General features: G+C 39.3%; 2 protein-coding genes across 3 annotated transcripts in view; one reads left to right on the forward strand and one right to left on the reverse strand.

Annotated features, from left to right (window-relative positions):
* Positions 1-3,804, forward strand: part of TNFAIP8L3 (TNF alpha induced protein 8 like 3) — a 43,887-nt gene extending 40,083 nt beyond the window's left edge. The window contains exon 2 of the mRNA XM_074549348.1: positions 811-3,804. Within this exon, the coding sequence (XP_074405449.1) occupies positions 811-1,373 (563 nt within the window). The 3' untranslated portion in view covers positions 1,374-3,804. The remainder of the gene's footprint in view (positions 1-810) is intronic.
* AP4E1 (adaptor related protein complex 4 subunit epsilon 1) lies at positions 2,488-24,014 on the reverse strand. 2 transcript variants are annotated; one of them, XM_074549341.1, is made up of 21 exons: positions 23,804-24,014; positions 23,428-23,499; positions 22,463-22,586; positions 21,852-21,925; positions 21,225-21,346; positions 20,277-20,436; positions 19,622-19,788; positions 18,991-19,064; positions 16,818-16,940; positions 16,620-16,729; positions 16,229-16,372; positions 14,871-14,979; positions 14,617-14,735; positions 13,645-13,947; positions 12,985-13,099; positions 12,482-12,617; positions 11,647-11,902; positions 10,332-10,910; positions 8,797-8,981; positions 7,946-8,103; positions 2,488-7,530 (listed from the first exon to the last, which is right to left on the reverse strand). In XM_074549341.1, exons 1-21 carry the CDS (start codon positions 23,963-23,965, stop codon positions 7,370-7,372), a joined length of 3,453 nt encoding a protein of 1,150 aa, XP_074405442.1. In that variant the 5' UTR covers positions 23,966-24,014; the 3' UTR covers positions 2,488-7,369. The 2 variants fall into 2 exon arrangements, with proteins under 2 accessions (XP_074405442.1, XP_074405443.1); XM_074549342.1 differs by having other exon boundaries at positions 23,808-23,939.
* Positions 24,015-27,302: the final 3,288 nt, after the last annotated feature.

A 27,302-nucleotide genomic window follows, 5' to 3' on the forward strand; every position in this document is an offset into this window, starting at 1 on the left:
GGTTAGAAGCCAACATTAATGTGAAGAACAGAGGAAAGTCAAATTAATCTTGACCAAGAATTACAGTTCATGATAAAAAGCCCAGCAGTAGCCATGTGTTCAGGTGCTCTGCTGAGAGAAATGCACAGACATGAGTAAAAGACAAAACCCACAATATTTGTTTGATAAATGTAAATAGTTCAGATATTTTTGTCTGTCAGGAACTGCATACACTGAGGCACCAATATTTTATAAAAGTCATATTCTACAATTTTTCAAATTGATAACAAAAGGGCAAGGCATTGATACTACAGATTAAGGCAAAATAAATGCATTCTTGTGAATCTGCTTAGCCTTACCATGGAACAACAGTGCCTCCCAATGACCAGAGTGTAATTCTGAAGGTTCATATATTGCTTGTCACTATATCTTTTTGCTTGTCTCTGGTACTTCATGTATTATTTCAACCACCACATTTCAGCAGATTTCTCTGCCAAGAAAGCTTTCATACTAAACTAAAAATTAAATTACTGTCACAGAATCAGCATATATATCCCCTGCCAGAATATTCTGTTCTTTATTGCAATCAAAACAAAGTGGCTGCAAGACCTGAAACATGAGTGTAAAGATATTTACAGCCATGTTTCATGGGTGGAACCCCAGGGATACCTGGCAATAGTGTGCCGGGAGTGTTCCTGCTGTTGTGACTGTTCTGGTCACTGACACGTGCAAGGTCTCACTTAAGCATGCAGGTACTTCTTTTCTTAACTGATTGCAAAAATAATTCACCAAATAAAATTAACATTTCCCCTTTTTTTCTTTCCCATCCAGGTCCTGATTATTTCAGCTCCAAGAATCTTGCACTGCAAGCCCAGAAAAAGATCCTGAGTAAAATGGCAACCAAAACCATGGCTAACATGTTAATCGACGACACAAGCAGTGAAATCTTCGACGAGCTGTACAAAGTCACAAAGGAGCACACCAGGAACAAAAAGGAAGCCCATAAAATCATGAAAGACCTGATCAAAGTGGCCATAAAAATCGGGATCCTCTACCGAAACAACCAGTTCAACCAGGAAGAGCTGGAGATCGTGGACAAGTTCAGGAAGAAGCTGAACCAAACTGCCATGACCATCGTCAGCTTCTACGAGGTGGAGTACACCTTTGACAGGAACGTGCTGGCAGAACTGCTGCACGAGTGCAAGGAGCTCGTGCACGAACTCGTGGGGCGGCACCTGACGGCGCGCTCCCACGGCCGCATCAACCACGTCTTCAACCACTTTGCGGACGTGGAGTTCCTGTCTGCCCTCTACAGCCTGGACGGGGACTGCCGGCCCTACCTCAAAAAGATCTGCAACGGCATCAACAAACTGCTCGACGAGAAGGTTCTTTGAAACCGCGCTCCAAGGCAAGAAACCGACCAAAAACTTCTCTCTAGAACTGGCCACCCTTCCTAAGCCATGGTAGGCAAGCAAGCTTCCTTCCCCTCAGTCTTACTACAGTCCCCTGCAGGGCCCAGAAGGTGCTCACCAGGCTCGTGGTGAAGTGGAAAACTTAAATGAGAAAGCTGTCAATTTTAATGCTTTGTTCAGATAATTCAGTCTCTTTCAAGGAGCAGAGTGAACAAGGCTGCTGATATGTATTGTTCAGACACAGATTGCTATTCACCATGATCTTGCTAGCTTTGTGTTCAAGGCTGAACATGTGAACAGAAAGTAAACTCAGATGCATGGCTATGTAAAAATAGACAGATGAAGGCAAGAGCAATACATGGAATTCACCCCCAAGGCCCTTGGTGCATATATTTTTATTATTTCCACGCTAACTGAAAAGGCTTTGACAGAAAGTAGGGCTGTAATGGATTAAGTTCACTCCTTTCAAAAGGATCAGGAATCAATATGAGAAAACAACTCTGATTTTACATGGTCTATAAATTTAATATGAGAGTAACAAATCATACAAGCAGGAGAAAATCTAAAGAACTGCTCTGTGAAGCAAGTTTCATCAATTTAGTTTTATACCTGCTAACAACAGAGAGGAGGTTTCATTTTAATTTGAAAAGCAGTTCAGTGGTTCAAACTCAAAGGCAGTTAAAGTAGTACAGCATTCCCCTGCTCTCAGGGCTTGTCTATTGGGTAACAGCAGGTGAGTTCAGACTGAAGGTTGTGCTGCTCTTACTGTTCTGCCTGGCAGAACAAAATACTCTTTATGAAGATTTTGAAATTGCCCTTATGAGGAGCAGCACACCTGAGACACCAACATTTACAGCCCTGAGCCTCAAAATATTCAGCCTAGATAATACTCTTGGTTTAATGTACCCATGACATTTGTGCCTACAGTAAACCAGAGGTGGGATACAAAGGAACCCCATCCACTATTTGTGCAGTGCCTCCAAGTGTAGCATATCCACAGTTGTCAGAACAGCCTTAGTGACTCTGGTGAGTTTCCTGGAGTGAGTTTTTGTTCAGAGTGGTTTCAGTGAATTTTCTAGGGTTTTTTTGAAACAAGATATAGTGATGTCTTCAAACTGAAAGCATTTTGCCAAGAAAGAGTGGGTTTTGTGCAGGCATGGTTGGACACAGGGAGTGTGGGAGCAGAGTGGATGCTCTGGCTGCCACCTGCAGAACCTGGGTAGGTGGAGACTGATCCAGAGTGAAAAACACATGTTCAGAAACCTCCCCTCTCCATCTTATCCTCCAGACTCATCTCTGTCTCCTGGCACTGCAGAGTCAGGAGCCCTCTCCTTTCAGCTGACACAGAGAGCAGAGAGTGCCATCATTTGGGGGTAATACCTTCCATATCATGTATACTATGATAGAGAGATGCATGTATCTGAAAGTTGACAAAGACAAGAAAATATATTTGAAAGCCATTCCTCTCTGAGGGAAACTTACAGGTTGATCACTCATTAATTTATTGCAAGAAAAAAAAAAAACGTTTCTCATTTAAATAAATTCTTGAATACTATGGTATTAAGAGAAAACTGTTCAAAATTCTTATTATCCTTCTGTCTTTCCTCACCCCAGAATAACTATATTTTATCTCTTGCAACAAGTTTTAACTGTCATACCTTTATACAGTTGAGAATACATACACCCAGGTCATATACTCACTTGGGTTGTCCTAGATGGATTTTTACTTGTTCCCAGGAGAACTCATCTGAAGCACAGTAAAAATGAAAGACATTGGCAGAACAGTTTTTAATGGTGTAAATTCCCCCCCATATTTCCTTTAAGCATTAAAAATAGATTTAGTTGCAATGAAGATGGACAACTCCTTTGCAACACAGAAGTGAAACAGCAACATTTGGGGTTCAGCCATTGCAGAGCCATACTTACATGCATCATTACCTGCATTTCTTCCAGGCATGTACTTGTCAACTGATGCTTTTGAATTGTATTTCTTGTATCCAATGCTCCTGTCCCAGTGCACATGTCAGATTTTGTGTGTTTCATTTGTGGCAAACAAATTTAAGTTCTTCTTTTAAGGCCAGAAAAAGATTATTCAACATTCAAGATGTCTAAAGGAAAGGGATATCCTGTATTTGTGACTTTTTGTGTGTTTCGAGTATCAATATTCAGATTCTGGTATTTTAAACACACCAGCTGAACATCTGTTGTTTTATTTAAAAATAATCTGAGTAGCCTTAAGGAAAGATATGTTTTCAAGTATTTCTCATACTTGCATATCCTGTATATTCATTGTTTACTTTTGTACTTGTAGCTTGGTATGTAAAAACATTGCTAAAATATGGGCAATGTTCAGGTCACCTTAAATATATTATGTATTATCACATTTGTGGATTAAAAATGTGTGATTACTGCCCTTTTTGTTTCCTTTGGATTTGTTTATCCTACCACCTCTATTGCATCACAAGCACAAAGAGCAGCAAAAGAGCAGGTACCACAAGCCAAAATCTCACTCTTCCAAGGACCTTCTTGCAAATTACCCATTAAATACTCAGTCCAGTTTAGCTTGATGTGATTTAAAGCAGATAAAAGACATATTCCTGACAGCCCTGTCCTAAACATGGAGGTGCTGGAACCTACCAGAACATTTCAACAGGAAACGTTTATTCTCCTGTCCTTATTCCCAGCAAAGGCGAACTGTTTCGGCTGAAGGAGCTCAGGATTTGCAAACAGCTCACATGGCAATTATACTGAAAGCAGTGAAATGCTGGCACAAAGAGAACTGACAACTACCTTAAAATCAAAGTTTAAAGCAATCTTCTTAAGTGGTGCTTTGAGCCTTCCTGCTGGTAAAACATTTCTGTCAGGGTAATTTTATGAATCATATCATGGCAGGACACAATATTCTTTGCTTCATCACTGCCAACTTTATTATATAAAGACAAGAATGCTAATGTTTAACAAACTCTCATGGGAGTGACCACTTCTGACATGCTAATGAAATGGTGCCTGTGCCACAGAGCTGCACATCAGACTGAACATGTGATCTGATTTGTGCTAGAGAAATATTTTGAGACAGGCCCTGAAGAGAACCAAGCAGTAAAGCAAAATTAAGTTTCACCACAGCAACAGAAATGCAAAAACCAAGTTTTAACTGGATAACTTATAAAGTCTATTTTTGTTTTTACATAAATCAGTGCCAGAAAAAGACCACACACAGTCTTACCCATACAGAAAAAGATAATAGAGCTTTTTATGCTATGGGACTCTACAAAAGAGAGAAACACTTTTCCAATATTTAGAAACCATCAATGTCATTTATGAGCTACTTGCAAATACAGGAAAACCTCAAGGTCCTGCCATCCATTACACAAATTTACTCTTTTGGGTCCTTACAGAATGAGGAGGATTTGGAATACTTAGCAGAAAGTAATAAAATCCAACAGATTTAGTCTGTATCTAAGAAAACATCCTGCCTCAAACTGCCATGTTGCACTTCCTCCAGTTTTCTACCTGTTTCTTTCAGTAAAAATACCTGAAAATAGTTGGGGCAAGGTGGTAGAAGCTGACAAACAGTTGAAATAAGGATCCAATACAATCACTTTGCTGCTGACTCCCACTCCCATGTCCAGAACTCACAGGGCACACAGCAGTGCAACAGTGAGGCCTCCTGGTACTTCGAGGTTTGGTCCAGTCCCTGCCAGTCCAGCATGGCCAGTACAGACTGACTGGCCTCTGGGTGCCTCTTGAGCCAGCTCCTTCATGCAAACTGGTTATGTGCTCTCTTCCTCCTAACCTGCTTCTCTGCACCTTCTCTCCCTTCCTGGAAAACAGGTTCATCTGTGATGTTTCACTGTTCAGATGCAAAGAGAAACAATTAAAGTAGAAACTAGTTCTTAATATATGGAAAAACTGCTACATGTGATGGAAAAGAACATTTAACAAGTATCAAACTTTTTTTTTAATAAAACAGAATTTTATTAAACTGCAAGAAATGCAAATATGGTGATAGATTCAGATCACTATTTGTTGGGCAATCCAAAAATGACTGACACAGGTACAATTCCCTGCACACTCCTTTAAGTGATGATACCATAAAGCAATTAGAATCAGAATACTGACACCTTAACATACACTATTCATACAGTGAGAAAGGTTACAGAGAACATTAATTAACAACAGAAGGCATTGTTGTCTTTGCAGTTCTTTAAACACCAGGACATTGAACATCTCCTTGCTGAAATGGTTTAAATGCATAGGCCACAAACAGATATTTGTATCAGAGTTCCTATAATCACAGAAGTCCAATTGCATAACACAAGTCTGATTTACCAGCAGGGCAATCATCTGCTGGAAATTATTCCACTATAAATCAGTTTTCATTTATATAAACTGTCTTGAAGTGCCAAGTAAACATTTTAGTATGCAGAACATTAAATATATTTACAGGTTCAGTGCACTTTAAATTCCTCAGTAAGAGGGTACTGAAACAACAATAAAAAAGGAATTTGCTTGGATGATTATACTTGTGATAACACAAGTAGCTTGACTTAAAAGAAAAAATATTATCAGCACATTCTTACAACAATCTCATGAACGTTTACCAAAACATCAAAGTAAAAGAATACTTTGTTTTCCTTTACAACCAGTGCTTATCAGGTGAGAATCAGTAATGCTGACACATGAGAGGTTCCTTGTTACTATTAAACACACAAAGTACAGAACCCTACCACAGAATCCCTTTGTACCATGTCTGAACTGTGTGTACAATCTTGGATGCTTAAATAGAAAACATGACCAGCTACAAATAACACTAACCAGCACTATTTTTCATTTAGCATCTAAGTAAATTCAGATTGCTGGATTTTCAAGATTGTGAGGTTACTTCAGGAACAGGAGACAATCTGCTCAGACACATTTTCCACATTTGCTGCTGTGATTTAATCCCCCATGCCCTGCTGCAGTTCCCAGGCATGCACACACAGCACAGCCACATCCCTGCAACTCAGACCTTTGATGAGTCATACCCAGGCTAGAAATAATTACAAGTAAAAATAAATGGAAGCTTTCCCCTTGTGAATTTTCATGCACAGGGATTCTGGCCAGATCAAATTTATAGGGTGGGCTGGAAAGCAATAAACATGTTCACTAACCAAAATCAAGGAGTCAACATGTGCACAGCCAAGTGCCCCCAGCTCAGTCATCTCAGAGCTGATCCACATAGAACCTCAGCTCAGACATGCACAGACAGTCAGTGACTGTCACAGACCCCTGTGCAAAGGGAATGAGACTCAAATCTGGGGCAGGAAGATCTGCAGACAGGAACTAACCTGAAGGGCTTTAGCTAATCCCCCAGGAGGTGCTTCCAAACAATTTCACATGCCTGACTTCTATCAAAAACCTATTTAGATATTATCCCTTCCATGGTAAACATCAAAGATCATGGGAAGTGTTTTCCTCCCTAGAATCTTTTAACTGTTTTAAAACCATGCATTTGCTGCTACATAAGTTACTTTATATAACCACCAATATGGGTCTTGTTGCCAGCAGTGCTTAAAAATAGCTTTAGAAAAATTATCAAAATAAAATTAAATAACTGATCAAGTCTGACCTCATAATGGAAATATGTTTTCTTCAAAATCATATTTAAGTAGTTGCCATGAAGAATAAGTGTTGGCATCTATAAAAGCTGTGTAATAAAAATAAATACTTTCAGTCATTTACAACAAAATTAATATACATTTCACTTACACAGGTAACAATACTTAAATGTACTGTACAGTCCTGAGCGTGTTTTTGCAGGGGTAATTTAGGTCACCATTTTTTCCCCACAAGTCCACTTGGACATTGCCAGCTGGAAGAAAACTTTTAATACTTGAAGAAGCAATATCTTAGTTTAGCTTTGGTAATTATCTGTGCAACTGTATAAATCTTTGACTTGCTTTCACACACCAAATAGATTAAGGCAGGCACTATTGTTCTCAGGATTCCTCCATCACCTTCTGACACTGATAGAGCAATCCATCAGGAAGAGCAGCACAAGGGGACCTGAACCACAGGGCCAGCATCCCTGAGTGGGTACGGCAGTGCAGCAGGCAGGGCACAGATGGGAGGAGCTGGCAGGCCAGGATGCCCTCATTACCTGACAGAGGTAAGTAAGAAGAAGGCAGTAACAGTTAGCAAGCAACAACTGCTGTAGCACACTTCACAGAAAATGCATCAGCCACACTCCATGTCTGCTGTTTACTTCTAACTCATGGAACACATCACCACAAATCATGCCAAAATCCCAGCTTCATTCCCTCTTTGCCCTACCCAAAACTCTTCACAGTGCAAGTTTTCTCCTTTGTAAAATCCACTGTTTGCTGAACACTTGTACCTTTACATCACCCTCCCACAGACCCCGAGTGAGGCAAACAAAGCCCATGGGACACCATCCCTTGTTTACCATGCTCCCAAACATTCCCTCCCTTAACCTGCAAGATTCTCTCCTCCACGCACTTGTTTTCCTGAGACAAATTATCCTGTGAGCATCCCCACAGTGTACTGTCACTTACCTATAACATCAACTCTGTGGAGTTTCAGCTTCTGTTGCAGTGTGTCCAGGGCTGCTGAAAGGGAACCTTGGCAAGGTGACATTTTTATGTTCTGTTTCACATCATTAGAAAGGGACAACCACAGCTTCCCAAAGTCTTCTGTAGTCATTTCCATTGGCCTAAAAGGAAGTTCACCACATTTCTTAGCCAAACAATACTTATAAATCAGAATATCTTTGGGCTCAAAAAAACCCCTGTACATGGAAGCAGCTGGACAATAGAGCACAAAATAATTAAATATGTATTAGTCAAATCAAACCCCTCCTCTTTCCAGCTTAACATTTAAAAATGTTTCTATGCCTTGCTTTAGATTTCTAAATTTGAAAAAAATTAATTTTCAAATTTCACTTCAAAAGAAAAGTCTGTTGGACAAAGGACATTTGTTTTTTCCTACTCCTAAAACAAATGCAGTGTTCAAAAATGAAAAGAATGAACTTTCTTCTTCCTCTGAAAAGTTGTCAACCTTTTCATACAGTGTTCTGGATTTTGCACTCAAACCACTTGTTTCCTCATGACATGTTTACATTCTGCCATATTTTAAAGCACCCTGTCCTTCTGTTCTTTGTTCTGCTAACCTCCTCAAAAACAGTTGCAGTCAATATTCTCCATGCATTTGTACTTCTTGCTGTCACTTTACCCCTTTTTCACAAGTGTAAAACAATCCTTTATTATCTTTATCAGCCATCTCAGATTTGAATTAGCCGCTCAAGGTGAAGCCTTGTATTTTCATAGTCAATACCCAAATCATCCTGCCCTTGTCTAACACTGAGCTGTATACAAGTGTTTTTAAAACTGCAGTTTATTTTACTTACCTGATGAAGTCCATCAATGATAAAGTTACTGAAAATTCAAGGCAAGTTTCCATCTCTGACTGGTAACTAACAGAGGCAGGAAGAATTGCCTGTGTACAGACTTTGTTCATCCTCACACATTTCTGGCAATGTTCCACACTCTGAGCTTCAATTACAGGAAAATGGGACGTGGCACTCTCCAAAATCTATATAATGTCATAAAAGAAATAAAGAATGTAAGTCTTGCTGTCAAGTTGTGCAAGTGATTCAGATACAGCTATAAAACTGTGTAAGTGCCTCTTATTTCTGCTGATTTTTCTTGGAGTATTTGACCAGTGAACAGAGCCACCACATCTCAGCCCTCATGAAGGATAAATCAATCACTAACACCTACAAACATTCCATGGGATACACAGCACCAGTGAAATTGATCTCTGACAATTGGCTTGTGCCAGCCCTAAAGAACTGCACCAGGAACCTGAATTCTGCAGCTCAGTCCCAACATAAACTAATATACAAGCAAGCAGCATCACATCAAGCCATATACTGAAAGCAAGAAGCTGAGAAAACATCCCTAACAAAAAGGAGGATTTCTAGATTACTCAGCAGCCCCTGGCTCTGCAAACAAACTGGCAACAGAATTTCTGTCCGTGGTGGTGGTCTGGGTGGGAATTTAAGGGAATTACTAGAAAAAACTCTAGACAAGAGATGCTCACTCTCTATCAATGCCAAGACAAGTCTGATTCAAGTCAGAAATGGAAAAGGACTCCATAATCAATTAGCAGTGCCTTGATTATGTCAATTCTAAAAGAACCAATCCACTTAATTATTTTTATCCATTTATCACTTGCTGAGTTGTTTAATAATTCTGTGCTTCTTTTAAGCAAAATCTGTGGATAGATCAATCAATTGGCAATTCCTAAATATCCTTCCAAATATTTAAATGAAGTTTTATTTATGACTATAACATGTCTTTAGCAATCATATTTAAATCCCTAATGTAGCCAGTGTAAAAAAATAAACTGATCAACTCCTCTGCACCCTCAACTAAATGCATGAGAGTGAACCAGGACTGATGTCTTTGAAAAAAGCATTGAAAGAAGCTTACACAAATTTGGTGTCAGGAAAGCATCATGTTTGCCTATCAGGTAAATACAAATGAATGCACAATAGCCACACCCAGACAAAAGAAAGCTACACAGTGAGGTGAACTCATGTCATACCACTCCAAGCAGGACCAGTGAGGTTTGCATTTGGTTTAATCTTTGCATTCAGAATGGAAAAATCACAAATATTCATTACACAGAGGGAAACAAAATCAAGGTGAACTGAAAAAGTGAGAGGCTAACTTTCATAGCCAGTAACAGCAACTTTATAGTGAGATTTCTCTCACCTCCTTTTAAAGCTATGTGTAACAGGTGTACCACAGGTTTTAAGGAAATACTTTGGAAAAAGGCATGGCTGTCACATTAAACCAAATACTGCATAGTTAAACACAAGCAAAAAGCAAGAAGTTCCAAGTGAATTTAAAATACAATGGAAACAAAGTTTCTTACCTGAAAGTGTTCTGTTTCTTCAAACACTAAGTTCACAGCATGAAGTGCAGCAGTGGTTTTATTTGAAACAAAAACAATGAGCAACAGAGAGTCATCTGTCCACACCTTACATAAATGCAGAGCTAAGGCATCACTCTGATAAAGTCCCACCACTTCAGAGTGAGGAAGCTCTTCAAGTTCTTCTGGTAAGGAAGGGACCAATGGTGTTTCACTGGCACTTTCACATTGAGCACTTGAAGAAGGCTGAAAAATTTCAATATTGCTATCAGCAAACAAAGATGACTGTGACAGCCTGTTAGCTGAAATTCTGTCATCCAGCACAGATTTTCTGAGGGACTGAGGTGTTTCAAATGCCAAATTGTCTTCTACAGTATCTGAAGAAGAAGGGGAGCCTTTCCTTAACCCCGTGTGCACACTTCCCTCAGAGTCTTCCACATTAACAGGTACTGTATCAAGTAAGGGATCAAAATTGGAAGCAGCACTGTTTTGGAAGTCTGACGCCTCCTCACTCAACTGCTGAGTTTCAGTTATCTTTGATTTCCTTTTGAACTTCTGAGTAGCTGTGTCTGCTTTGCCCATCTGAAAAGGAAAGAGGAAAAAAAATGGGTGGAAAAGTTCCTAGCAACCAGCTGTGTTACTGTTAATACCATGTAGTGAGGACGTGAGGAAGGACCAAGGAATCAAAACAGATGACAAATACAAAGAGATTCCAAACATTTTAATGGATCCAGGGGCTTGCTGTATCTCTTACAGAGGACTAAATTAGCTTATAATGCAAGAATGGCTCAAGATTCTCTTAACTAAAAGCTCTTATTAAAGACTAAGTAAAGGTAGTATCTGGTTAACCAGTGCTAAGTGCCAAAATTTGAGCTGGCTAATATGATGCCAGCCTTAAAAAAATTCACTATTAGGTAATATTTTATGTTTCACATACTACCATACATAAATTTAAAATGGTCTTGACATAGGCTGTCAAATTCTAGCCTTACATCCAAATGAATGATGACAGCTCTACAAGGCTGGGTCAAGGAACAGTTGTTCAGGAAAACTAACACTACAGCTTGGAGCACAACATGTAAACAGAGGAAAGTTCCAGTTACCAAATCAGATCTGCCTCAGAGGTTGCTTCATCAAGCTGTTTCAGGTTTCAATAAAATATCACACTGCAAAAGCCATTCTCAATAGTTTTGCAATGACTTGGGGAGACGAGGTTGTCTTATCACTAATTTGATCTCCATTTGCATACAAGTATCTACAATTTTCAATAAGATGATATGTAAACTTTAAACTGTTAAATCTCAAAACACTCACTCACCAGGCTGACACCAGCACTTGCTCCCAGCCCAATGAACAAAGTTGATGCCAACTGCTGCTTCTCTTTGTCCTCCTCAGACAGGCTGGCACCTTGCTCAGGCTGCAGTGCAGGAGCTTCCCCCACCTGCCCTGCTAATAGGCTGCCACAAGGCACTGGCTGTGGCTCATTTTCTTTCCCAGTTTTGTTTTCTTTCTTTGGAAGGTAACCTTCTTTCCCCCACAGCTTGCGTACTCCCTCAAGTTTCAGAGTATTTGTCCTAAAAAGGCAAACAAAACAAAGCAGGATCAGCCACAGGAACATGTTCATAAAAACATACCAACACTCAAACACCATTCACTACTTAGATGCATTGATAGACAAGAGTGAGCAGTAAAATATAAAGATTCTGGAAAGGTTTATTGCATACCAGTTTAGCTGAGTATAAATGAAGTTATTAATTTGTATGAAACTATGGATATGGAATTAATGTGTAGTGCACTAAAAATAAAAGGAGCCTCTTACACTGCAAACCTTAGCCTCACTTTTACCTTTAGGAAAAGAAAGACGGCAGAATAAATAGTAAACAATGTAACCATCAGGCAATCCTGCCCCAGTGTTACTGCATTAACCATCACTCAACTGCAGTCTGTGAAGAAAGTGGCAGAAGAGTCTGAAACATCAGCTGTTTTCCTACTTATTACACAGATGCCAACACCTGATTTTCTTCTTATGTGATAAAAGTTTCCAAGTTCAAGTTGCACTCTTTCTAGTTCTGTGCAATGAAGCAACAAAGACCCATGATAATGACAAGAACAGAAGCGTAAATGTACTTCACTTCAAACACAAATTAACTCACTCTTTGTGCCCCGTCTCAGCACTATTCCCAGATATATCAGAGCCAAAAGATAAACCAGTGGGGGACTGCCTGCCAGTAACACCAGATGAGGACACACTTGAAGCAAAGGACAATCCATAAGGTTCAAAATTCAGTGCTGCAAGACAGAGAATTCTAAAATTACACAGAGGCATTAAAAAAAGTAAGAATTAAATCTATTTTCTGAAAATACATATCCCTGTACTGCTGGACTTCTCAGGCCTTCACTTTAATAATCCCCACAAATTTCAAATCCTCTAGATTAGCAAGGATTACAGTAAGACTTTCTCACCTACAGAACAACAATCTATATACATCAGCTAGACAAAGGTGGAACTAAAATCTAAATTGAACTTAGCTCTTGTCTACAGACAAGAGCTGCATTGAGATGCTATTATTTTAAGAAGATAAATTAACTGTACACTTTAACTGTTAATATTTCTCAGGTAATTCAACAGTATTAAATAAATGCAGTGAACTGTCACCTTTTTCCTGAGAAAGTTTCTCCTCTTGTCTCTGGTGATGAGGTTTATATGGCGCTGCACCATGAGCAAGTCCCTCAGCCACAAACCCATCCAGAAAAGATAAGGAAGCATCTACCTACACAGAATTTAAAAGAACGAAAAGGCAATGAAAATACTTGCTCTATGTGAGGCAGATGTTACCAGAAAAATATGGTGTCTTATCAGCAAATCAGGATCATGTCACATGTCCCATATCTAGCAGTTAAGATGATATATAGACAGAATCTTTTCCATCATTTACTGTGGAAATTTCATGGTCTAAATCAGTGGTTTTTAAATAGGAGGCAAACCCTTTGAATTCAAAAGCAGTACTGTATCACTAAGGCAGGCCTACCTCATCTTTGAAAAAAACAAAAGACAACTAAAAATAAACCAGTGTAAGAAATGATAATTTTGCTAAAAGCTACTCCAGCTTACTTAACTAAAACACCATGGTTCTTTATCTTTCAGTACAGAACACTTTGATTCACCCCACATGCCTGAAGAAGTTTCTGAAAACTCACTTTAAGCAGACTTGCATCCAGTGAGAACTGCAAATACCATTCATTTTGGAAACACCTTTTCACCAAAATATTCATCCCCATGGATGGTTCATGAAAAAGAACCCAGAATGTGTCTTACCACCAGGTCACTGCAACTAGCATCAAATGGAAGCAAGCTTTTCATCAGTGCTTTGTCTTCACACAGATGCTTCAGTTCAAAGGCATATTGTCTCAGGCACGTATCCAGAGAGCTGCTGAGTTCTTGGATTATTTCATCCACTGTTTTTGAGCAGGAAGTGTGGGATGCTATCTTGGTGACTGCAGCCATTATCCACGCTTTAGTTTCAGAAGTAATAAAAGTCTTCTTCAGCAGGCTGTGCAGCTTTGTCAAAATAACTTCTGGATCAACATCTGTAACAAGACTGAAATATTCTCCCAACACCTATTCACAGACAATAGACAAAATATGCATTTAGAGCAGTGCTCTCAGTTTTGAAACTGGAATACAGTATTAAAATAACAACACAATAAATCCACCTCACATTAAAGAAACTATTATTTAAACATGTTCCAAGTTATTTCTTTACCATGCTGTGTTTCCTATGCCAAAGGGTTGAAGTGACTTTTGTGTTCACCTCAACAGACTCCAACTTTTGGCTTTTTAAAAATCAAATAACTGTCTTTAAAAGAAAGCTAAACATAACTAGGCCCTGACAAACCACCACCTCCTCAAACTGCAGCCTATCCCTTGGGTGGGAGCTGAAGCTTCCCCAGTATCAGCACAGCACCTGGCCAGCCATTTGCAGGGCTACAAGAGCATTTCACAACCACATCTGGCTAATTTGGATGGAGACAGAAAGGCTATCAGTATTCAGTCAGGTGGCTGCTAAGCCATCCCTGCATAAAAGGGAGCAAATCAGCTTTTCCACAAACCACAAATTAATAGTCCTCATCCACCAAAAAGGTCACGAAAATAGATTTCAGCATGTTAGCTTGACTTCAAGTAAAAGTGACTGAAAACTAAAGTTTAATAAATATTTATTAAAAACATTATCACCTTTGACAGTTTCCTCAAATCTGTGTTTGGAATTCCAACCTGTGTCTAACTTACCCAGCTCATAACTTGAAGGAATTTCTGTGGATACAATTTATCTTCCTCCTCAAGTAATGCCAAGTAAGACTGTACTGCATACACCCGTAGCTGATGATCTTCTTTTTCATCGTCAAATCCTAGAAAACAGCACAGTTTCTGTGAAACACAAATAACATATCCTATCAAATATTTCAAAGTACATTTTAAGAAAAGAAAAGAAACCCAGATTGTTAAGGGACATGTCTAATTCTTCAGAGCATGTGGGGAGTTACCTTCAGCCAGCAGCCTCAGGAAGTTGTTTGGGATATCAGAATGCACCACATCACCTCCAACTGAGAACACAGCATTCATTGTCTGGATGAACCACTCATTGTTAGGGGCATATGTGTCCAGATGTTAAGGAATTAAATGCTAAGGCATAACATTTTCTTTGTTTTTTAGTGTGTTTCTAGAGGAATGCCCATTGTGATCTCCCCAGTAAGTTGGGGATCTGATGGGAAAATACCAGGTCCATCTAACTAAAGAAGAAATATTCCTGGATCTTTCAGGAAGTGTTTCCTGTAAATGTCATGAAAACTGGTGATCAGTTAGAAAAGCCTGAAGTTACTTTGTTGAAAAAGTTGAGATCATGCAGGCCTCACACATTAGGAACAATATGCTCACATTTGTCCTACTCTATTTTAAGCTCACACTTGTCCTGGGCTAGGCTTCCACATAATCTTTTGTTTACCCAGAATTACTTGATCAATGATAAGAAACAGTCCTTTTCAGCAGTGCTGTTGATTTACCAACTTTACAAAAACATTTTGAAGCACTCCACATAAATCCTTGCTGGTTTTTTTTTTTTATATATTTCACTTTTGATCAGCCTTTGCTAACTTTGAAAGCTGGCTTTTGCCTTCTCTCAGACAAGTCCTGAAAACACACAGTTAATGAATGGAAATTTTTAACAGCACAGAAATTTCAGAGTTATTGCATTTGTTTTTGCATACTACAGGACAACAGAGCTTTTTTTTAGTACAGTACTCCATGCCAGGCAGTGTACAAACAGGATGATAAGGCAGCTGTTATTAAAAGCTTACAACTCAAGATATCAGACAAAATCACACACAGAAATCAGGCAGTGGCAGGTCTAACAGTAATGCACATAATATATCAAATCCCTAATCATTACTTTCATCTTTTATGGCATTTTAAAAAAATCTTTTCTTCATTTCTATCAAAATGTGCTGTTCTTAAAATCCATACAGCAATGCAGAGTTCTACCAGGGAAGATCAGTCCCACAATTACAGAACAGCACTTCAAGTAGCACTGAGACATCTCTCTCTATGCAGTGGTATAAGGCTTCAAAGTTTGAATTTAAAACACAAGGTTTTAATGCTAAACTCCAAAGCCAAAATCTGTGTGCAATTAGCTTCTCTCAGTGAAACACAAGAAACACTGTAGTCATTATTGTATGTGCTTTCTTTTGCATTTGAAAGGATGGGAAGCACAGTTCTAACACTTCCTACCTCACAAGATCAGGAAAGATGCTTTGATAGGTATCAGTCCTACAGGTGCCTGAGCTCTGACTTCAAAGTTTCAGAAGAATAAAAGGATATTTCTCAGCTAGTTCAGAAAAATAAAAGGATATTTCTCAGCTAGTTCTGCTATTTTGCCAACTAAGCTGATGATGGCATATTCTTCTTGGCCTTCTTTTAAGTAATCAAGCATCTTCTGGACTATGACAATTACATTCTGCCCATTTGTAATCCTGTAGAGAAGCTCTAAAGTCTGAAAGAGAAAGCACAAAGAAATAATTGGTTCTGATGACTCAAAAAAAGAAGCTTTAGTACACCAAACTGAGCAATTATTCTTAGATGAGATACACTGCTTCTCTAGACAGCTTGTCACATTAACTGTGTTTTTAACTGTTCTCTCACAATTATGGAAACATAACATTTTTACACTGCTCATTTTACAAAACTTATTCCCCACCTTAACAATTACCTAAATGTTTGACATTTAGAAATTCACTGACCTCCCTTTTAATAATGGGATCTGGATGATCCAGACATTCAATTATTGTCATCTGGTGCTGAAGTGCCAGGTTTGGATCCTGCTGGATAACGTAGGTCAGAGCCTTTAACCCTGGAATGAAAGTGATTGCAAGTGATGTAAGGCAATGCTACCACTATGGCCAAATCAAAGACAGCATAATGAAATCAGGCATCCTTACCTAAGTACTTCAAATTAATTTTGGGTGACAAAACAAATTTTCCAATGCACTTGGCAGCCTTTTCAAGTAATTCTGATTTGGGATGAATGGTGTAAATTGTTTGGACACATTCAAACAAGATGGCTGCAGGAGGAGAAGACACATGATTAATGTGTATTGAATACTTCCATAATCCAAAATTTTTAACAATCAAATGAGCTCAGTGTTCCTCAAGGACTGGCAGTGCTATCCCACTCCCACTGAATCTAACCAGACAGTACCATCTGACATAAGGAAAAGCAGGTAAAAGTCTATCTCCTTTAGTACATACATGTTTTAATTAGCCCCTGCACACAACTCTCTGTCCTTAAAGTTCTTCCAACCTTGAAGTCTCCTACAGCTGCTCAAGGTATTGGACTGGGACAGTCTTCAGTAAGCCAACAAGCAACTATAAAGGATTTGAGACAAATTATTTTTGGTAACTCATACCATTTCTTAGCTACTACCAACAGTTAAAATCATCCCAAGAACATTCTTGAAAAAAAAAAGAACCAAGGAAAAATCAAAACAGAAACAAAACCAGAAAAAAACCCAACAGCTTTGTACAGTTGTTTGCGAAAAATCTAGAAATAAACTGAACAATATACAAAAAGTAATTATTCCTTCATGGCAACAATTTGGGCAAAGATTCAGACCAAGTAAGTCTCCCAAGTTAATTAGGGCTTAAAATCGTGATGTTCTTGTAATTCAGTATCCAAGAGACAGCCCCCTCTCTTCCTTAGCCATTACAGACTAAATCTCAGAAAGACTGGCACACAACAAAACTACCTGTAAGAAACCTGCCATAACCAATAACTTCTTATAAGAAAGAGCAATCACTCAGAATTACATTTTTCTTTTGTCTGGGATTATCAACTACAGTTGTATAAAATGCTTGCCATAGGTGAACAAAAACTACTTCTATGTCCTTGTACAAATTATAATGAACTACCCACTTTGTCCATTAAACAAATTTAATGCTTAACTCTTGGCACGTGCAAATAGCTTGTATTGAAAGTCAGCACAACTCCTAATAACTTCTATGTTCTTGCCTAAAAGAACAAAAGCCATCAGCTGAATACTCTAAACATGTGACAAATTCTTCCTCATTTATTATTTACTAAAAGAGAATACTTCCCCAAAGCTCCCCTTTTTATGGAAGTGAGGCTTACACAATGCTTTACAACATAGGTATGATCTAAGTGTTAGACATCTACGGCTTTGAGCCATGTTCCTTTTCTGTTTCACCCCTCACTATTGTTTCAACAGTGTCAATTTTCTTTCCATTCCATTAGCACAGGGACATGGGCACATCTGCAGGGCTTTATTTAACAATAAAAAATTGGGGTGGTAGGCTTTTTTAGTAGTGAAACAGCTTTTAAAGTAGGGTTCTAGAGCATCAGAACTGGGATTTTGGGGAGGTATTCTGACCTGGGGAGGAGAAGACAAAGAAAAAAGACAAATAAATTGCTCAACTTTTTAGCAGGAAAAAAGTTACCAGTGCAACTATTCCTTTTGCTTTGTAGTAGCAACAAAACCAGCTTTCTCTACTGAGAAGACAAAGAACTTCTACCAAAATGAACCTTCAGCTACATTTTAGAAATTTTCAATTGAGACGTGTGCCAAAGACATCCTTCCACAGGCAGCACAGTCACTGAACTCTGGGGGTGTAATGTTTATTAACTGTGCCCAGAGGGGAAACCCTACACAGCTGTACAGAACTGACACTGTCCCTGCACACTATTGCCTTTCTCAGGGCAGTAAAGAGAAATTGAAGCATTTCTACCTCACAGAGATGTATCAGCAGGATTGTCTTTTATTGCTTATTTCAACTTAAGCAATGTCCACTAAAAGCTTTCATGAAGCAGCTGACTCTGTAATTAAGGGCAGGGTCAATGAAAACACAGGATAAAGGCTTTTGAGGCAAAAAGAGTTCCCTGTATATAGATGTGTTTTACTTTAATGATAAAAAATTAATGTTATACAGCAATGCATCACTTGTGCTACTATTTACTAGTTGGACACTTGAGAATACAATTAATGTTAAGACTATAATTAGATTTTTCAAAACTACTGTGTAAGTATTTTAGCATAATCAACTATTCATTTTCTATCTTTTCAAATGTTGATAATTACATAAAATAACCTTACCCACCATATGTAATATTATGATTAATCTCTGCTCTTCTTAAAGATTCATCTAGAACATCATACATCAATTCACTTGTCCTATTTAAGAAAATATTTACAATTAATTGCACCACTAATAAGCAGGTAGTCTTATTTTGCCAAACAGTACAGAGCTATTATTGAAACCTGTAACACATTATTCATATCCACAAATTTGCTATAACACAGAAGAGCTCTATAACATGATCCTAAATGGCATTTAACAGGATGCTTGAAATTTTAAAAGAAACATTTACCATATTACAAGAATAAAACCACCTCCCTTGCTGCTTGCATAAATAAACAGGTCAACAGAAAAAGGATCATGGACAACCAGGTCCTCACAAAATGGCAGCGCTTCTTAAAAATAGTTTTACTCCAGCTCTTCACAGTTATCTGGTAACATTGTAATAGAAGTCTCATTAAAATTACATTTTAATCATATTCCACAAGAATCATTTAAACAATCCAGAAGCTAAGAAACTACTTTTGCAGAAATGAATTTTTAGTTAAAAACAAATGTGCAAGAATTTCGACACTGAAAGCCTCTTACAGTCTATGAGCTACAAGCTATTACTTTATCTCAAATTATTACTTACAGAGAAAAATCTGGTTACCTTGGATCATCTTTTCCCAACAGCCCCAAAATTCTTAAAAGCTGAATTTGTAACCATGGTGCTGGCACACTGTGATAGTTGAAATCAGCAGAGAGCTTTCCTCCCACCACCTGCTTCAGGATGGTCACAAAACTCCCAGTCAAGTCCTTGTATCCAGATGAGTTTTCCTACATGATGAAAATTAAAGTCAACTCAAATATTTCAATACAACAACTCAAAAGTAAAAATCATCCACAACTTGAGTAAGATCAAAATACCTGCACTGATGGCATCATTTCTTTAAATCAGACTTCTGCTCTCAACCCTCAGCACCCATATGCTCTTCCCTTTAAGCCCATGCTCTTTTCTCACACATTTGCACAGGGAGCAGGTGTGACACATTTACAAGGAAATTTCCCTTTAACCCACTGTAGGACTCAGATCCACTAGCTAAGGACCCAGCAATGCTGAGCATTCAGACCCTGAAGAAGTGGATCTGCCCAGCTAAATGGAGGCCTGGCAGAAACAAATGTAACACATGACTATATAAATTAACTTTTCTAACTACTACAAGTGAGTTTTTTCTACAAAACCTTTGTAGAGCACACTGTGTATTTAAAATAAAAAACACAAAAATATCTCCCAAATTCAATTGTGCTTCTAATTCTTTGCCTACCTTAATCATTTGCAGATAAATATGCAAAGAAGCAGCCATGACTCCAGCATCCCTGTCACACAAAGCCTTCCTGAACTTATCGTGGATGTGCTGAACTTGATTAGGAGCAATGAGATAGAATTTGTATAGAGCTTGAACAGCTTTTCTTCGGATAATTTCCCTGAAATGAGATTTACAATTAACAAAACAAGTGTACTTTAAGTACCTGACTTTACAAAAAAACTTGCCAGACCCCAGATCATGATTTGTAGAGATGAGAACCCTGTTTTACATGTTGGCAACAAATGACTTTGCAAATACCACCTAAGCAAGGAAGTGACAAAGCCAGCCTTAAAGCCTAGTAGGAATGGATGTCAGATTGAGGATTTAAAACAATGTCCACCAAATAAACAATGAAATAGGCCATGACTCATCTGCTGTGGTCATACATACAGCTCCAAAAAATACATATCTAGAAATTACTGAATTAATTCATTCTGCAATTCCCTTTCAAATCAATAATTATAGCATTTTCCTCTCTTTATGGGATATAGTAAACTATAATTCAAACAAATCAAGGGTATCCACATATAACCTTTTATCAGTTTCTCTAAAGAGCTTTATGAAAAAAGTGTCAGTGAAGTTCAAGGATCTGGATCTGTTTCCCCACCTACTCAACAAACACTTCTTCATGCATATTGCTTAAAAGGACTCCAGCAAATAAATTCACTTAACAATCACCTATCCACACTGGCTATGAAAAAATTTGCTATCCATTCAATACTCAGTCAAGCTGTAAATAAATGAGACAAGAATCCAAGAAAAAACACAAGGCGAGGATTTATTTCTAAAAGTGATGACTAGAAAAGACCAACTGAGAGAAGAAACACTAGTTCATACTAAACCTACCTACAAAATTAAGTTATTCAGCTGTACAAGGCTATTTAAAATTCTGTAATGAACACCTACTTAGAATGCTGAAGCTTGTCTTCTATTAGGGGCAGGACAGCTGGAATCATCTCCCGTGGAAAGATCTGGCTGACAACAGTTAATGCCATGCACACCTCCACCAGGTTAGTGCTCTGCAAGTCCTGTGACATAAAACACAGTCAATTTTTCATTAGACTTTCTGCTCAGACCTTTCTGACTTTCATTAGACTTCTGCTCAGATCCCTCAAATCTTTCACAAGAAGGCTGGAACTACCCCCCTAGAGAGGCCACCCACAGCCATTTATAAAGTAAAGTTTATGGCATATCTCCTCTCAAAGAGCTTTTAAAATATGGCTTCAAGAGCAAGAACATCAAGATCAAATTAAAAAGGCGGGGAAAGCCATTTCAGCCTGTCTTTGCTAATCAAAATAATTGATTAATTTGATTATTCAATTACTTTGTGACAAAGTAATTGCTTAATCAAATTAATCAATTTATGTGTGACAAAATGGGAAGAATTGGTCCAATTTTTTCATCCCACAGCCCCTCCCACCAAGCTGTAGCCAAAGCTCTCTGTTCAACCAGGTGTTCTTCCCCACTGGCTCATCTGGCACATGGCCTCTCCTGTGCCTACAAGACTTTCTTTTTTTTACAAAAGCACTATACCTTCACAACTGTGTTCACAAGTAGAAGCAGCAGTTCATGATTTTCATGTAGAAATAGAGAAACTGCCAAGTATCCTATAAAAGAAAACAGACTTGATTACTATCTTCAAGCAATAAGCAACTTTATGACAGAAACTTTCAGACTGTAACACAAGAAGAGTTAACTCAAACAGTTACAAAAACCCAAGAAAAAATCCCTGCTAGATACCAGTTGCTCCTGTTTTAAATATTTGTCTGACAGAACCATCTTTACCTAATCTTGCACTACTACTTGGAAAAGATACCAGATCCTGACAGAAATTCATTTTCTGCTTGATGTGTTTAACAAATATTCTCTTAAAATATTTGCTTACTGGTGTCACAATTCAAAACAAGGAAAGAACTGACGATTCCAAATAAATTCATTTCCCTGCCTTCTGTGCTGCAAGCACACACAGAGCATCTCACAAGCCAAGGATTTAGACAATTCCAAAAAGTAACAGACCACGAAACAAGACCAAGAAAATGAGGAACATTTTAAGTAGGCTGTATTTGACATGAATTATAAATCCTGAAAAACTTTAAAACTGGGAGTTTGAGAACATTATAAAGGCTACAGCTCCATGCACATACCAACTCTCTTCTCCAGAAGGTTCCCTTGCTGGGCAAGTTTGATTGCGTGGATGTATCCAAAGGAAGACTCATAGCCCAGCATTTCACAATAGATGAGTCTCACCATGCATTCTTTCATCAGTCTCTGAAATACCAGAAACAACTTACTGAAAATTTTAAGTCCAACATGTTTTATGCTCTTCTTCACTGCTGTACTGAAACAGAGAACTTTATCTCATAGAAACAAGTGAATTCACTCATTTTCTAAAATCTCAGTGTTCATAATTTTTTCTTTGCCATGAACTTCTTCTGCAAAGCAGAGTTAAAGTTCTACTAAAAAAGGCAGAACTCCCCCTATTCTCCCCCTAAAAAAGTTCTTATTTTGATTAGTATGCATGTAATCAACAGCAGATTAACTACGCTGACATAAAAAATATTAATTATGTAAAGCATTATGATGATCACACTGTTAACACAAATTATTTTTTACCAATTACTACCCTGACTTAGAACGGTTTGTCACCACATGCAAGATGAAATTTCATTTTTCCCTTCAAAAATCCTCACTCATGGGACTATTCAAACCAGAATACATCATCTCCTGAAACTCAGACATGACAACAGTGCATACAACAAAGCACAGTTTCTTAAAAAGCACAAACTAATTGTAAGAACAATGTCAGTCTGCAAAGAGCATTATTTGATGGAAGCAGCTCATCACCTAGCTTTGCTGTCTGCAATACTTCAGAAACTACAGAATGATAGTAGGCTCATATTGTTACTGTTTATTTACATCCATCAAAATCAGTGTTCTCACTATTTCAACCATGCTGCAAAACCATACGTATTGGTACTTTTTAATGCTGATGATTAAATATGTATAATGCAGATAACCTGCATATCCAGCTGTGATAAAGACTAAGAACACTCTATCCTTCACCTTCGGTGTTGCTGTTCCAAAGCCTGCAGCCACTAACAGAACTTACAAGTGTTGTGCTGGGGGCTGAAACTGTTGCTTTCAGACTGGTTAGCTCCTGCTGGATTAATTTTTCTTCTTCCTAGAAAAATTAAACTTGTTTTAACCTGACATAGATTTCACAGGCAAAACGTGAAAGAAGAGCCAGAGGAGAGAGGGTCACTCAGCGCTGCCCCACACTCAGGGGGCCGCTCGCCTCCAGCACCGCGGCCGTGCTCGCCCAGCCCGGGCCCAGAGCAGCCGAACGCGGCCACCCACAGGCACGGGGAGTTTATCGGGGTTTTATCGTGGCTGAGGGGAGACGCCGCGCCCGGGGCCCCCAGCCCAGCCCCGCGGCGGCTCCCCCGGGGCGGGAAAGGAGAGAAGCCCGGCCCCGCAGCCCGTACGTGCTTGGAGGTGAGCGCCGTGATGCTCCGGATGAGGCTGCCGAGCCGGGAGGAGGCCGATACCCTGCCGGGGCCGCCGGCACCGCCCGGGCCGGCACCCGGATCGTGCTGCCCCAGCAGCCCAGGCAGGGCGCTCAGCGTCCGCTCCACCACGTCGCTCATGCCGGACCCACCGCCCCCGGAAGAGCCGGGCCCGGGCGGCCCCTTCCGGGGCGGTGCGGGGCGGGAGGCGGTGCCGGCCGGGAGGGGCGGCGGGGCCAGGCGAGGAAGAGCCGCTCCCCGGGCGCCGCCCGCCGCCCGGCTGGGCCGGGAGATGGAGCTGGAGCCCCGCGACCGGAGCGGGGGAGCCCCAGCGGGTGCGGCGGGCACGGAGCTTTCGCCACCGGCGCTGCCCTGAGGGAGGAGGGGGCCCGAGCGCCGGTCTGCCCGCCGGGCTCCCGGTGTCAGCAGCACGGAACAGACACTGCAGCCGGTTCCAATGAGCAGCTTATCAAGGGATCGGTTCGGTGACAGAGGCATTGAGTCCACCAAACACCACCATGTCAACTGGACCATGGCACTGAATGCTGCCTCTGATTCTCCTTAAACCCTTCCAGGTGACTTCACCATCTCCCTGGACAGTCCGTTCCAATATCTAATCATCCTTTCTGTGAAGAAATTCTTCCAAATGTCCAATCAAAACCTCCCAATTATGAAAAATATTATTCTTAAAGAGTGGGTGAGAACATCAGGAGGTCTGTAATGGCTGAGAGGCTTCCAGAGGGCTGATCTGAGGTGATACCCACAAGCCTGGTAGCGTTTTGTCCTCTTGGGAAGGTTTTCACTAGGGAACTTGCATTTCAGTTCAAAGGTAGTTTTGGGGGTTCTTTTTCTAGAAAGGGTGGGGAAGAAACTGACACAATCATTTCCAAGCTATGTGTTTCCAATGAAAAGGTATCCCTCTCTCCTACATACATCTAGACAGAAAATCATGCTGAATTTCAAAGCTATAAATTGATTTATTATCAGAAAAAGAGAAAAGCCCAACAGGAACAAACTGGGATGACTATTTTTAAAGGTATTAAAAGCGGGCATTTCCTTGAAGCTAAGATGAAAGATATGGACTGGTAGTTTTTAAAGTTCACTTTACAAAATTACTTGGTTAAGAATATTTCAGTTAAGAACTGCTCATGTAAAAATTTCACATTACATTGCAGAAACATGTAATGAAAAATGAAAAACTTGTAAGCTTTGCAGACCAAAAATGTACATTTAATAACCATAGGAAGTGCTGCTGATAAAGTTGATGGAACTTGAATAAATGCTCAAAACACACTAGCTTTGACTTTTTTTATTATTATTTTTCATGGTTCTAGAGTCTTGAATCCTTCTCTTTGCCTTAGGTGGTGTATAAATGCTGTGTGTAAAATGATTCGTAGAGCAAAGCCCTCAGGCATGTACAGGGTTGATTGTTGATGACTGCATTGAAATCAAGAGGACTATTCATAGTGCACACATATGTGCAAAATACATGACTTACATTCAGATGATTATAGATGCACCTAATGCCTTGCATAAAGATAACCAGTAATTGTTCCAACACTTTTTTCCCTTTTAAGCACTGTGATATTTAGTATATAATTTGCATTATATGAGATGAAGTAGAGAAAGCAAATCTACAGAAGTAAGGAATGTCTACCATCTAGGCATAAACTTGGCAAGGTGGCTTGTTGTGCCTTTTTCCTGCTTTCATCTGCCTTCTTTTTTCATCAGTTAGAGGAAAAACTTTGAAGTGTTGTTATAAAACAACTGCAGATGTAACACTGAAAGGCTGCATTTCAGTTATTTCTCTTCCCTTCATAACAACTGCTCTCACCACATCAAGAAACCCACTAATTGCCATTCCTCTGAGTTCTCCTTGGCATCTGATAGGCAAGTGGTGTTCTTTCTGGCTCATTTCACATCGCTGGAAATAAAGAGTTCCAGAATAGAAAATGGGTTGATTGTGTATGAGCCAAAATAGAACCCAAAATAGAAGAGCTTGTGCTCTTCACCATGTTGTCTCTGCACTGGGCAAGGAATGTGTAGTAGTAGATGATGCAAATGATGCCAAATGAAACAGGTGTAATGGGAAACAAATACAGCACTCTTACCCAGTCATTTTTCTGTGGGGATTAAACCTACTTTGTCATAATTAGCAGAGATTGTGTATTATCTGTCACACGTCACACAGGCTCACCAGGGCACCACCAAGGAGAAGGGGGACCAGTGTGCCAAAGCAGAGGAGGCAGTGCCAGTGAGCTCTGTGCCCACAGCTGCAGTACGTGGCTGGCAGTGCCTGTGAACAGGGAAAGGATTTGTGTCTGAAACTTTAGGGATGGCAGGTTTTGAATTCTCTTCTCTCCCCACCGTCAGTTCCAGCCCTGCCCTGTAATTCTCATCATGCCTTGTTAGAGAGGCTTATCAAAACAGGAGACACTTTAGCACCAAGGAAATAAACCGTATGGATCTGGAAATAATGCAGAAAAGATTTCACAGAAACAGAAACACTTATCACATAAACAGAAGGATATCCTGCAAAACAAACACATTTGAACACAATTAGATGTATCATTATACCCCAAAAGCCATATGTGGATATATCATATAAACAGGCATGGGTTTGACCTGCACCTTCTTCATGCTGTTGTCTCTAATTAGAACTCCTTTTCTGGTCTCACTGCTTGACAGACACCTTCCTTTCAGCAAGTTAAAAATACTCACTGCTTCTGTATTGTTCAGTGCTTTTGACTGAATGATAAATATGTAGAGTCTTAGCAATGGATGCACGTTTAGAAAACGTGGATGCATTGTGAGAAATGTTTGAGTGGAATGGAAGCAAACATTGGGAAGGGTACCTGGAGACAAAGTCCACGTTTTTGTTACATTGAGAACATTACACAGGCAATGAACTGTTGAATTAATTCCAGACTGGGATGGAATATAAAACCACATTGAAGTTACAATTGATATTTTAATTTTTCTTTATCAGCACTATTCTATAGGTTTCTGTTGCTGTACATACCCATCTGCTGAAGATGGTAGGGGAGGAGCTTACTCTATGCTTCCTTGTGGAAGCTGCTTGTCTTCCGTGCTTCTAAAATGAGGGAAGGATCTGTTTATTATAATAGTTTTCCTCGTAGGTCACCAAGGAATGTGTAAATAAGGCTGTTTTTTTCTTACATGCAACTATGCTTAAAAGGTTTTTATCCAAAATATCCTGTAATTCCTAGCTATGGCTCAGCTCCAAGAATTACCAAGCCTGGTAAAAAGTGAGGATTCTGGGCCTATCAGTACATTTCTGAAATTTATTTTCATTGCTCTGGATGTGGAAGACTAATTTATAGAAGTGAATCTGATGTAAACTAGAGCATTATTTTACCTAAATTATATGCAAAGGCTTGACTATAATATAAAGTGGCTGCTAAGGAGAAAAAAATGCAATTCTTTTTAGTCCTTGTGGTTAAATTAATTATCTTTC

Source organism: Zonotrichia albicollis, chromosome 11, assembly GCF_047830755.1.
Source record: "Zonotrichia albicollis isolate bZonAlb1 chromosome 11, bZonAlb1.hap1, whole genome shotgun sequence".
Classification (NCBI taxonomy): domain Eukaryota; kingdom Metazoa; phylum Chordata; class Aves; order Passeriformes; family Passerellidae; genus Zonotrichia; species Zonotrichia albicollis.

Excerpts from the sequence above, each read along its gene's own strand:
- AP4E1 (XM_074549341.1), bottom strand. The coding sequence starts at position 23,965 with ATGAGCGACGTGGTGGAGCGGACGCTGAGCGCCCTGCCTGGGCTGCTG. Across the intron at positions 8,982-10,331 it reads AAGAAACAGAACACTTTCAG|ATTTTGGAGAGTGCCACGTC; the intron begins GTAAGAAACTTT and ends GACATTATATAG. Across the intron at positions 8,104-8,796 it reads TCATTGATGGACTTCATCAG|GCCAATGGAAATGACTACAG; the intron begins GTAAGTAAAATA and ends ACTTCCTTTTAG.